Source organism: Echiichthys vipera (genome assembly GCF_963691815.1).
Source record: "Echiichthys vipera genome assembly, chromosome: 3".
NCBI classification, from domain to species: domain Eukaryota; kingdom Metazoa; phylum Chordata; class Actinopteri; order Perciformes; family Trachinidae; genus Echiichthys; species Echiichthys vipera.
The window spans coordinates 25782420-25795130 of NC_139828.1; the positions used below are offsets into that span (position 1 = coordinate 25782420).

Below are 12711 nucleotides of genomic sequence, written 5' to 3' on the forward strand. Positions count from 1 at the left end.
TTCTGACACGCAAATCACCTGCAGGTAAACAGGTTTTACCAATTATTGAGTCCTTTGTGTGGCAACGTCGTGGGCTCCGTTTGGGATTGATCCGTCTCTGGGGCAAATATGATTCATAGAGAATAAGATTATGGCTCATGGGAAGAATAAAATAATAAACAAAATTATGATTGTAATCATAAACCGTCTGATTTGAGCAGGTATTTGTTTCCAGCTTGCGGGACAGTTTTCAAAACTTTGTGCTAACAGACGGATTTCTGTCAGCACCAAAACAAAGTATTGAGGTTAGATACCCAGCCCTAGTCATGTTGTCCCTGCATCAAACTAAAAAAGTCTAAAGTAAACAAAAACATTTATATATTAGTATTAATAGTTTTATGTATGTAAGTATTAATAGTTAGTAAGTATCAATAGTTTTTCGGTATATTTTCAACATCTCTAAATAGACTGTTTTGATAATATTTTCTCCTTGGGTGTGTGTGAAGGCTGAAACACACAGTTATCATCTATTTTGGGGGTTAACATGCTAATCTCCATGTAATGGTCTTCCGTTATGTAACTTACTATTTGTGGTTTACTATTTTGCGCTTCTTGACTCTTGTTGTCACAAATATGGTCAACTGCCATGCTCGTGGCTCTGTGAGGGTGTACTTACTGTATAGACATTAGTGAGCTCAGTGCTAACTTGCTCACTGTGACATGCTGATGTTTAGCAGGTATACTGTTAGTTCAACAGGTTAGCATGCCAATATTTGCTAACTAGCCATAAACACAAAGTATAGCTCAGCTGATGGGAATGTCATTAGTTTTGCAGGTATCTGGTCATAAACCAAAGTACTGGACATGATCATAGTGCTACATATAAAGTTAAGGGAATGATGCTTAGACTCTATAGATGCCACTAACAGTGACCATCTATGGTGTGAGCACTGTTATAGTTACTGATGCTAACATGGCCATTGCTTAAAACATCTGTCTAATTTACAGACTGATTCAACTCAAAACGACTACAATAACAGGCTGTGTAAAGGTCAGGTATGGGTGAGCTTGTTTATGTGGCTGCTGGTGTTTTATCAATGGTGTGTGCAGGCAGTGCCTGAAACCATGTGAGAGGTCTGAGTTCAGTGCCCTGTCAGCCCGCTGCACAGGACATCTGTCAGCAGAAAAGACACATTCTTTACCCTCATCCCTACCACATCCTTCCCTTCATGTCCCTCAGAGAGACATGAGGCTATTTTAGATGATACCCAGGCATCCAGGATGGCTGGAGTTTGTCTGATTATGGCCTGGAGGAAGATGGTAAACAAAGGACATGGTATGGCTCATGCTGATTGGGCTGCCATAGTGAAAACTGTTTGGGAATAGACTATGAATCTCCTGCCTTGATGTTTTGTAAACACTGTCTTTATTTGCCTTTATGTTTTCCTATATGCTGCTAGTTGACACTGTTTTTGTTTTTGTTTACATTCTTAAAATACATTCTTATTATGAAGCCAAGTTTCCTTTTAGGTTGTTTTGAATGAAAGCCAGACTACTGTTTAGCCCTAGGCTGTCACACAGATGTCCTGGCAAGTTGATGATCTTCAATACATCATTTGTTTGTATGTACAACAATTTGTAGAGCACAACCAGTGCTGTACTGACATCAGTTTTTGGACTGGCTATTGTTTTTTTCCCTCTTTGTTAGGGTAGATAAGTGTTGTTAAAGCAAGGTGTGTCTTTGTTGCACTTATAATCAGTTCATTCTCTCCCTTCATCTACTGAGCTACTGTTGACATTCTCTGATCAGTCCATCTCTGAGTATTTTAAAACTGTAAACCTGATTAGATTTCACAAAGTTTACAGTCACGTTGTTTTAATTTCCCCATAATGCTTTAAGGACATGTCTGATTTTCTATTCATTTTTTTCTTATTGTCAACAAATTCCATGAAAATAGCAAAACAACAATGGTAACATCCCACTAACAAGTGTATTTTGTTAAACCCTTGTTTTGGGGGCATTTTATTGATAGTGGAGAGGGACAGCAAATGTGGGGAAATAGAGCAGGGGAATGATCAGCAGCAAATGACCTGGGCCGGCTGAGAACCCAACCTTGAACTCACTGCTCAGGGCATTAGTGCCCATGTGGTATACATCCCTACCGCTCAGCTATTGGGTCGCAGCATCGCCCCTACTGTTGTCTATTTTAAATCAATCAGACAAACACCGTTCTGTTGCTTCAAATGCTCACTAAAGCAACAAATGTGTATTCATCAACAAACTTCATAATTGTGATTTGTTTTAAAGATTGACTTATGTGCCACAAACAGGGTAGGAACCGAATATGGCCCGATTTATCCCATAATACAGTTTGGGACTAGGCCTCCAACACCTCTACAACCATACCCTAATCTGTCATAACCTGCAACCACTAATTTACCCCTGTGGAAGACAACCAGTTATCCTTAATGTGATGTCCATCTGGTGCTCAGTTAAAAGTATTCAAACTAGTGTTATATAATGAGAATGATTTGAGTGTTTGGTGTCCATTTTAAACATGGTAAGCAACTGTAAATGCATCAGTCAGTGATTCAGGTTCTCTACAAAATACACTACCATATCAGGACCAGCTCAGGAATCTAGCCAGTCATCATAAAACCCCTCAGTCTGCACGGCCTTAACCTGGCCTTAAAATTGCTATTACAGGAAAATGAAAAGGGGCTTTGATTTGAGCTTTCTTGGCCCTGGTGTGCTTTGCCGAGGATAAAGGCCATATAAGACGTAATGGCCTGTAAATGTACACATACCTCTGCAGTTGAGTCATACAGGCCCCTCTCACAGGTTGAGTGGAGAACTGATAATCAGCTGCAGAGCTTGGCTTTTGTGTGTTAATGTGCCAACTGCCAAGCAAGTCCTCACTGCTTTTCTTTCCACACTGAGCCGTGCTGTCTTGCACCTCTCATATCTGACTCTGTGCGTCAGTGTGAGGACAGCACTGACCTTAACGCTTGCTGTATCTGACACTTCAGAGACTGGGTCTGATGGGGTATACCAACACTAGCTGCTGACTTCAGTGTAACGTGCTCAGTGCACTGTACTTCCCTTTGACAGATGTGTTATTCCAGGTGTCTGCCCTCAAACAACCACAGTTTGTTTTTACACCATGCCACTGGCTTGACAGCGGCGTTTTGAAGTATTTTTTATAGCCTTTGAACCACGTCTCAAACTGGCCTACCTGCTGTTAACTTTTGTAAACAGTATGTTTCTTCTGTTATTGTTACCCTAAAAATATATATTAAGAATGTCAACAAGAAACTGCATGCTTTTTTGCTCACATATTTTCTCTGTAGTTACTGTAGTCTCTGTACTCATTATTGCAAGTAAAAGGTTTTTAAACTATTCATATATTAGAAAATATGTAGCATTTGTGACTTAGAAAAAGTAAAGGGCTATATCATTGCGTAACACAGTAGGTTTTGTCCTTCATAAATGCACTCAAGATGCTTTGTGATAGACCCTGACAAAATATGTCCATATATATTACAGGTTCTCTTTCTTGTCCACTCCATTCACATCAGGGACTTCGGATCTAAAACTCAGTGCAAAACCTAAGACATAAGGTCACATTAGCAGAATCTGCACCACAATAGGGTTTAAACCCACAGTTTATATCAGAGGTTTGCTTATCACAGGTTTTAAAGTCCTGAGAAGCAGCGAGAAGTAGCACCAAGGTTAGGTCGTATGAGGTTACTTAATCTCTTTCACAACACTGTGGTGAAAACCTCTTGGGCATAAGAAGTCTTCTGGCACCCACTTATAAACTGTATATTCTCTATGTGCTGGTGGACACTTTAATTAACACAAATATTTATCACAATGTGCATTAAAGGTGCAATCCTCGATTGGTATGCTGCACCCCTACTGTGACATCAGGGTAGCGTCCACGTTCCAGTAGCAGAGGTTTACAGATACACAACAGTCATCTAGTTTCCTCACAACTATCCCAAAAATTTCACGTTATCTTCAGTATAAACAGTACAGACGGTAGGACGTTAAGAATTTGCGGTATGGTATGGATTTTGACTCTACCATGTAACCGGGAAAGCGGGTCTGACGTAACCACGCAATGCGCGAAGGCAAAACAAAAAAGAATACAGCCTGAAAGTGAATATTTACTGGCCCCTTAGAGTAGAAGCCTATGTAAAAAAAGTAAGTTGTGGCCAATGTTAACTGCTGTCTCAGCACGTCAAATACCGCTGAGCTGGGAAACTTGCTCCACATACTTTCTGTAGGTGTGCGGCCACAACACTTTGTGCGCTCCCGCTACTTCTGCATCGCTTCTTTCCCAACAGCCCACCGTTGTTGTTCTTTCAGTCTGGTTAAATCCATGGTTAAATCACCCCCACAGTGTCTCTTTCTACTTTGGAAAAACGAAAGATTGACACAGAAAACCAGAAGTATTTGTTTATAACTGTCACTGTGCAGCCTGTGTTTACACTCTGCAACGAGTGTATATCAGTGTGAAGCAACAATCTTAATTGGTAAATTAACTAATAACTTAAGTAATCAGATAAATGTAGTGGAGTAAAAAGTAGAATATTTCCCACAGAATTGTAGTGGAGTAGAAGTATGAAGTAGCAGGAAAAGAAAACCAAATACAACACAAGAACCTCAAACTTGTACTTTTGTCAGTAATTCAGAAGCATTTATCTAGTTATTTAAAGATAAATCAATATACTGTGATATAATACATTTATTGTCTATGCTTAAAATGAAACCCTGATAACGAAAAGACAGAGCAGAGTTCACAGCCAGCTAACAGCTGTGAAATAAAAAGTTACTTCAAAATGACTCTCTTTTTTTGTGCAAGATTTATCCTGAAAGGCATTTATGCTCCCTTTTTATGTACAAATATTGATAAGTCCAGTTCAAATGATGTAACCATCGCTAGCCACATACTTCTATGTGTGTCCTTTACATCGGCATGGATGTTTAGCAATGGATCCCCTAGAGGGCAGGAACCCTTGTACTATTTGTATTACTTGTATTTAGCTACCGCATTTATTTCCCGTCCAGTCTCTTCCGAGCTGTTCTGTCTTAACTGTTTGTCCTAACTGTGCCCAGGCAAAGTAACATCATATTAATGTGCACATTTCTGACTAACTCGTTTAGCCTTGCCTTAAAAAGTTCTGCCATATTTTTTCATTTCGTCGTCGTGTCCTATGGTTGTGTCTCGCTTGGGCTATGGCTACACAGCCTACGATTACCGGTGGTACTGTCCGTGTCATCTGTATCTGTAAGCTTTCAGAAAACATGCACAAATATAGACAAAACGAATGCAAAGTACAGACAGAAGACTCTGTCCATATACATAACTAATGTTGAGCATAAATGAGCCTTAAGTCTGCTCTTCGACGGCCCTTCCTGTGTTGTCGTATCATGATGATATCCTATATCAAGATATCATGATATACGGTAAACACAGGCTTTTCCATGTGGTTATTTGACAAAGAGTATGTATTTATATATTGAATTTCGAGAGAACATGCTACATCCTGATGTATATCATTTTTTAAATAATGAATTAACTATATATCAGGATAGAAGATTTTAACCATTTCATCCAGCTCTAGTCCTGTTTCATTCTGACCAGCTAACTTGCTGGAAGAGGTTGGCTTCCTGAAATAATTGATTATCTCTGTAAAAAAGTGTGTTTAATTCTCTGTTGTCTGTCTGCTGTGTTTGTGTTGCAGGTTGAGGAGAACAGCAAGGCAGCAGCTGTGAGTCTCCAGGTGGGAGACGAGCTTGTCAACATCAACGAGATTCCCCTGAGTGGTTTCAGACAGGAGGCAATCTGCCTGGTGAAAGGCTCCCACAAGACCCTCAGTCTGGTGGTTAAAAGGTATGTAACCAATCCCAAGTCCCCTCCCCGTGCCCTCTCCTCCTTCATCTGCTGCTGTCACAAGTGCACCCCCGCTTCAGCCTAACAAGTCACCATGGTAACATTACCAACACACCAAGGTGACTGAGGAGTGCTGACGAGGATCACGGCCCTTGCAGCTGTTTGCCTGCGCAGTGAAACTAGCCTGCACTTTCTGGGATTTCTAAGCTGTCACTGTTAAGTTCTTGTTAGCTGGATGGTCCTGTTTTGCCAGGTTGTAGCGACTCGCTTTCAGTCAACAGGAGGTCGTGGCTTTCGACTCAGTTTTTCATGATCAAGTTTAGAGAAGGAAGAGAGGTTGTAGGTGACATCATTTACTCTATTAGATCCCACGCAGCCAGGTGTGGGAAGAACAAACAAGAGGAAGTTATGAAACATGTGACACTATTTGGCACTGAGATTTTTTTCAGTCAGTCAGTGTCACACTCTGTGATAAGGCATTTCTAGTTTGCATTGTTTTCTTTGCAACCACACGCTCTTTCTCGTTGACCAAAGAACAGACTGCTGGTGAACAGTGAGCACACAATACATGGTTACATTCACTCTTTTTTTCATAGGCCAGTGCCTGTGACTTATTCACTCCAAGGTATTGTTAAGCATTCATATTTTGTTTAACTGATGAATCATTTGTCAACTGAGTCCTGAAGGCCTTCTTACAAATGACCTTGTTGGGTGTGAAACACTGGTCCCATTGTCTCTCTTTGCTGTCTGTATTGTATTGTATCATATCATAACGTAATCCCTGAACAAATCCTACCGTACAAGGAAGTCCATTCACCATTTATCTCTCCACAAGGACGAGGCTGTGAGTCTCACTCATTGTCTTTTATTCTCAATAGACATGTCTATTAAAGGATCTGGAAGCAAGGATGCGTTGCTGTCTATAACAGTTTGTCTATTCCATTACTTCTTATTATGAGCGATGGAGTCTACATAAACACACAATTTTCTGTCATAGTCAGAACAGTTTTGGTTGCTACACATGAGAGATTTCTGTATTTCTGTTAATGTCATTGCTTTTCTCACTGGTTTGAAGTGGGCAGGGCTCAGTTGGAAAAATGTGACACCAAAAACGTCTGTGCACCATTCAGGATTTAGCAAGCTTGTTGGGCATTTCGACACTGGGGACTATGGGGATTGACTCGCTTTGGAGCCAGCCTCAAGAGGTCATTTGAGGAACTTCACCTTTTGACACTTTGTTAACATTAAATGTTGAGTACCTGCTGTAGATTTAATTTGAAGGTTTTTGCCAACTAATCTTATAGTATATGTGTATATGCTCTTATATGGCATATTTGATTTTATTGTGTTCAAGCGGTGGATTTAATTGCCTCATTTTTTTGGTCCATCCATCCATCCTCAACCGCTTGTCCCTATCGGGGGTCGCCTGGAGCCGATCCCAGCTGACATCGAGCGTGAGGCAGACAGGAAAGGACGCCAGTCTATCACAGGGCACTTAGAGAGACAAACAGAGACAGACAACCATTCACACTTACATTCACACCTACGGGCAATTTAGAGTCATCAGTTAACCTAACACGTGCATGTCTTTGGACTGTGGGAGGAAGCCAGAGAACTCGGATTAAACCCACACAGACACGGGGAGAACATGCAAACTCCATACAGAAGGGCCCCAGCCCGGATTCGAACCTTGAACCCCGTGCTGTGAGGCGACAGTGCTAACCACCATATCACCGTGCCGCCTATATTTCTATTGGTATGTCATCAAATTCTATTCATTAATTGATGGCCAGTAGTTCTGAAAGTAGTAAGTCAGACACATTTAACAGCCCCGCTGATGTGTGTTGTCACCGCGACAATCGCCATTTTCTCTTGAACTAGTCAAAAACTAGGCAAACAGTTAAATGTCCGTTCTACTATCATTCTATTTCTATACATCATACAGTTGAATCCACATCTCTCTCAAACAGCTTCAACAAAACTTTATTAGATTGAGCTAGGTGCAGCTAATTAACTGGTTACAGGGTATAATTCAAGTTAAATTTCTGTTGCCTGATTCGATCTTGGATGCCAAGAAATAAAATTACACCGTGAATTAACTGAAAATGGACGTACAAGCAGTACCAATATCAGTGTCTATTACTATAATGTCTAATCCTCACATGATTTGTGGCAGCAACATGTCATTTTTCTTTTTGAAACGGGCAGAATTGGAAGTAAACACTGTGCAGATTTGCCGACAGAAGAGCAGGAGGCATAACTAAAGGATCTTGGTATTGTCATTTTGGTATGTCTGTAATTCTAAATGGAGAGAGACATTTCCTTAAAAGGCCAAGTGTTATTGTTCATGTTGCATTTTACACAGACTTTTGGTCCCGTGGGACTCTTTCTTCCTTTTGTGTTGTAGAATTTAGTTTGTTCTGACGGCTCATATAGCGCCTCTAGCCTCTAGTCAGTCATTTCCTACGGCCACAATAACAAGTGTGTGTCTGATTTAGAATGCAGCAAAGTTATAGTGGATCATTACAGAGCCTCAAAACTTTAACTGCAGCCCTTGTTCTCTTTGTCCAGCTGCAGTCTGCATGTTGTCTAAAAAGTTGGGTTTTGGAAATGTTTTAAAGTGTAGCATTCCACATCAATACATTTACCCATACAGAGCCCTGGTGTTTGGCTTTATCTGTGCCTGAGCATGTAGGTGCAATACCTTTTCTTTTTTTATCTCAGTGATCATGTTTGATAGTTGAACGAGGATCAGGAAGCTGTCAGAACCTGCTTCTGTCCAAAGGTGTGGTCTCTTTACAGACAGCACAAGGGAGGAGCTTGATTTAGCAAGTTGTGTATTTTGCATGCGGTGACTAATGTGAGACTGTTGGTGTAATGTCTTTTAGAAGAGAGATGGGGGAGAGGCTCGCCATATGTCACACAGACTACAGATAGGTGTGGTTATCTGTGGGAAAGCATATTATCCTCTTTGCACATGCCTGGACAAAACTACTGTGAAATATTTGCCTTCAAGATGTCAAATAAGGAAATCTGAAAGTCATTTTCTCAATCTCATTGAAAACATCTGCACATCAAAAACAAAACCAGGGTGTGAGCCGAAGTGTAATTGCACGTTAAATGCAAAATTTGTTTAACACTTGCCAAAACTAACTACTACATACAGCCAAACACTATAATTATTCCACATCAACACATCACGTTTGCATGCATTTTAGGCCTAGTGTTGTATGGCTTTGCTATTTAAAGGACCCACATTATAAAAAGTGAGATTCCCACATATTTTTTATTATAAAGTAGGTCAAGGTGCTATATAAATACTGTCACAGTATCAAAACACTCAATTCACAATATCAAACAATTAAATGCACACAGTCTGTATTCAGAAACTGTGCCTTTGAGCCATCAGGACACTTGTGACAGTCCTAGTAGAAACCCAAAATGCAAGTATGAACCTGAAAATGAGCATAATTTGGGACCTTTAGCTCCAAAAGTTGTAATTTGGCTTAATGCAGAAAATATTTAAATTGAATTCTGGTTGCTCGTATATCACTAAACTGTATATAGACAGCCTTTGACTTGAAAGCAACTTTATTGAGATCAAGGAAACAAACAGCACACCAGTGCAATTGGAATTCACGCACAAAAACACAGATCATTTGAATTTGTTGGATATCACAGTGGTGATCAACATAGCTAAACTCTTTTTCCATGAGGTGTTTACATTAGTGGGTCTACCTCTCTAATTAAGAATGGATAGGATTTTATTTTGCATCCAGATCCCCTTTGTGCTTTGCCTTCCTTTCCCTTCTATTGAAGCCTCTGCAGTACATGCAACTAACAGCAGAGTGAATCATTAAACTTAAAAATGTGATGCTTGACGTTTAATGTGGCATTTGGTTTCCCCCTTCTGGCAGTGTTACAGAAGTACACAGTCGCTAAAATGCTTCATTATTTTTGCATCAGCAGAGACATTGTCTAGTGTAGCAGAAGGCTCTTCTCTCCTCTTCCCGCTGCTTGTTTCAACATCAAAAATATATAATTCACTGATCTACGTGGCTTATTTTAGATGAATCCGGCCTGCACAGAGGTTTGGTGCACACTCCAATTATAACTGGAAAAGCTTAGTGGTCCAACGTACAGCGTAAGCATTCAGTAGTGGTTGCAGTGCAGAGGCTTATTTACCGGTCATTGTTTTTTCTAAATAAGCCAATGTAGTATGTTTGGAATGCTGTGCACTGAATTCTTGTCGTAAGCAGATTTCTTAAAATTGTTTTGGTCTCAGCTGAGGAAATCCTAGTTTATAGATTTACTTGTAGTCCATTCCCGAGGTGAGTTGACAGGGAGTCTCTGAAGTAGACCACTAGTTAAACGAGAAGAATCCATCAAATCTTTACAGTCTAATCAAAGGAAAAATACACTTGCTTTGAGCTGTGATGGGTTCTCCGTGACGTGACATGGAAAAAATGTCAGATCTTGACGAACATTTCATGAGGTATGTTTGTGAATCTGGAGGGGAATATTGTCGTATGTAGATGCTTTTTAGGAATGTTCTTTGCATTGATATTTTTGGGAAATGATATTTGATGATATTTTACCTATTGGGCAACATTTATTGTCACCACATACAAACATAGCAATTAGGAATGTTGAACTACAATTAGAGTCTGTCAGGGCTGACATTACATAAACATTTGAATCATGTCTCTCACCTCACAACACGTTTGACTGCATGTTTGCTATCACTATTACATTATACAGGTGTATGACACTTTTATGGGTTGTTTATGGTACGGTTAATGCCTTGGCTTGCGTGGTGTCTTTCACACCTCAGCTGTAATACTGTTTCTGTTACGAGAGGTAAAAGGAAATGGGCGACTGCGTGTTTTCAGTCATTAAAAGGCTGCGTGTGAGTTTATACCAGCACTCTGGGTTACAGATGGGCCTGAAACAACCTGGATTGTCACACTGGACGGTGTTTTAAGACGCAGGACATGCAGGAGTTTGTTATAGTGATGCAAAGACCCTCAGACAAAAGGTTTCCAGGTGTTTCTGACTGTGGGTCAGTGCAGACAGCCGGTGACTTGACAGCTGGAATGCCACTCAGCCCAGGAATGTGCTGGTCATTTCATGCTGCTCATGGTTCACCTCTCTCACCCGAAACATGACTGGTTTGATTGTAGGGTCTGCTGAAGAGGGCCTTTGTCAGACCCTCGGGGACCAAATGGAATCCACCGGCTCACCTGCTAAGTGCAGGTTGAGTGCATTACAACCTCAGCATTTTTCTGCCTTATACTGTCCATGATGCTGCTCTTCATTTTGCCAGATGTTAGACAATAGTGAATACATCCACATGTCCAAGAACCACATTGTAAGTTGTTTTGTTTTTTTGTCAGAAGCACCCCACACCTTGGTCAGATCAAAACATTTTATTAGATATGGTTAACAATCCATACGATAAAGGAGGAAAATGATAAACTTGTAAAGAAAACAATACATTAACTGTACTTCACAATGAGAACCTTGTTTGTACTTTATGCTTGATTGCTTCCCTCAAAATATTTCACTGTGAGATTTGTTGTGTTCCCATCAGCATTAGGTTGCAGCCATTCTCTGATACTCTTCTTGCCTGTCACCAGACCTCTTGCTGATGTGCCAGAGCACGTTAATAAGAAAAGAAACAACCTTCTTTGTCATTCAAGCAGCAGTGTTTCCCCCATTTCTGTAATTTAGGATGGTCTTTATCTAAAGGCAACTTTTGAAACAACTATAATCTGTTCAGCTTTAACTTTTTGCTATAACATTCTTACAGATAAACCGTCAAAAGAATAGACATGTTAGTTTTCGACAAATTACTTTGATTTCCGATTTGCAAAGATTTAGTTTTTTCATATTAAAGAGTTCTTCAAACAACTTTCTATAACATTTTATTCTGTCGTTTTATAAAGTCACGACCTTGCAAACTTGAAAATTAAATGAAAGTCCACAAGTGAACAGTCTCCAAAAGTCTTTTTATCGTAGAAATCAGTGGAGATCCAGCCTGTTCTGTAAAATCCCAGGTGCCTGGCTTCAACTTTGACAAGAAATGCCATTTAAAAGCAAGTGGAAATGGAAAAGATATTATTTGGATACATTATTATATAACATTTACCAAATATATATATATATATATATATATATATATATTTTTTTTTTCTACAAGAGGGCACACGGCCTGTTAATCTTCAAAAAAATTTCTCAACTTTTATTGAATTATCTCGCCATATAACAGTAGTTGAAGCTGGCTAATTGACTAAATTTACACAAATGCTGATTAATGCGCATTGTCTTTGCACAATGATATATATGACGATATAGCATGTTTTCTGGTAATTCAATAAAGAAATAGTCTATACAATATAACCACATGGTAAGGCCTATTTTTGTATACTCCTGTGTGAATTAAATACTCAACAAATGAAATAGTGTTTTCTGATTTTAATTAAGAACTGGATCACAGGACCAGAATGTAAAGCACTATCCAAATTATGTAAATATTGCTGTAACCTGGTTCAGTTGCTAGTTTTTCAACCTTGCAATAGAATAGATAGAAAAATGTATACGATTAACGTTTTTTATATCCCCCAGCCCTAGCTCCTGCATATGCATAGCAAGGCGGCATAAGACCAAACATGAAAAGTCAAAAATATTTTTTTAAACCTAAAAATAAGAGGTGACATGCTAATAATCATTAAAACTGAACACTATGTCATAATGCTAATGAGCGTGAGGTTCAAATAATGGGTATTAACTAACGAGCCCAATTAAACCCAACCTGAAATAATGAGCA

At 39.6% G+C, this 12711-nt stretch overlaps 1 protein-coding gene across 1 annotated transcript in view; it reads left to right on the plus strand.

Annotated features, from left to right (window-relative positions):
* shroom2a (shroom family member 2a) overlaps positions 1–12711 on the plus strand; it is a 36100-nt gene that overhangs the window by 6594 nt on the left and 16795 nt on the right. Inside the window, exon 3 of the mRNA XM_083940717.1 lies at positions 5734–5882. Within this exon, the coding sequence (XP_083796843.1) occupies positions 5734–5882 (149 nt within the window). The remainder of the gene's footprint in view (positions 1–5733; positions 5883–12711) is intronic.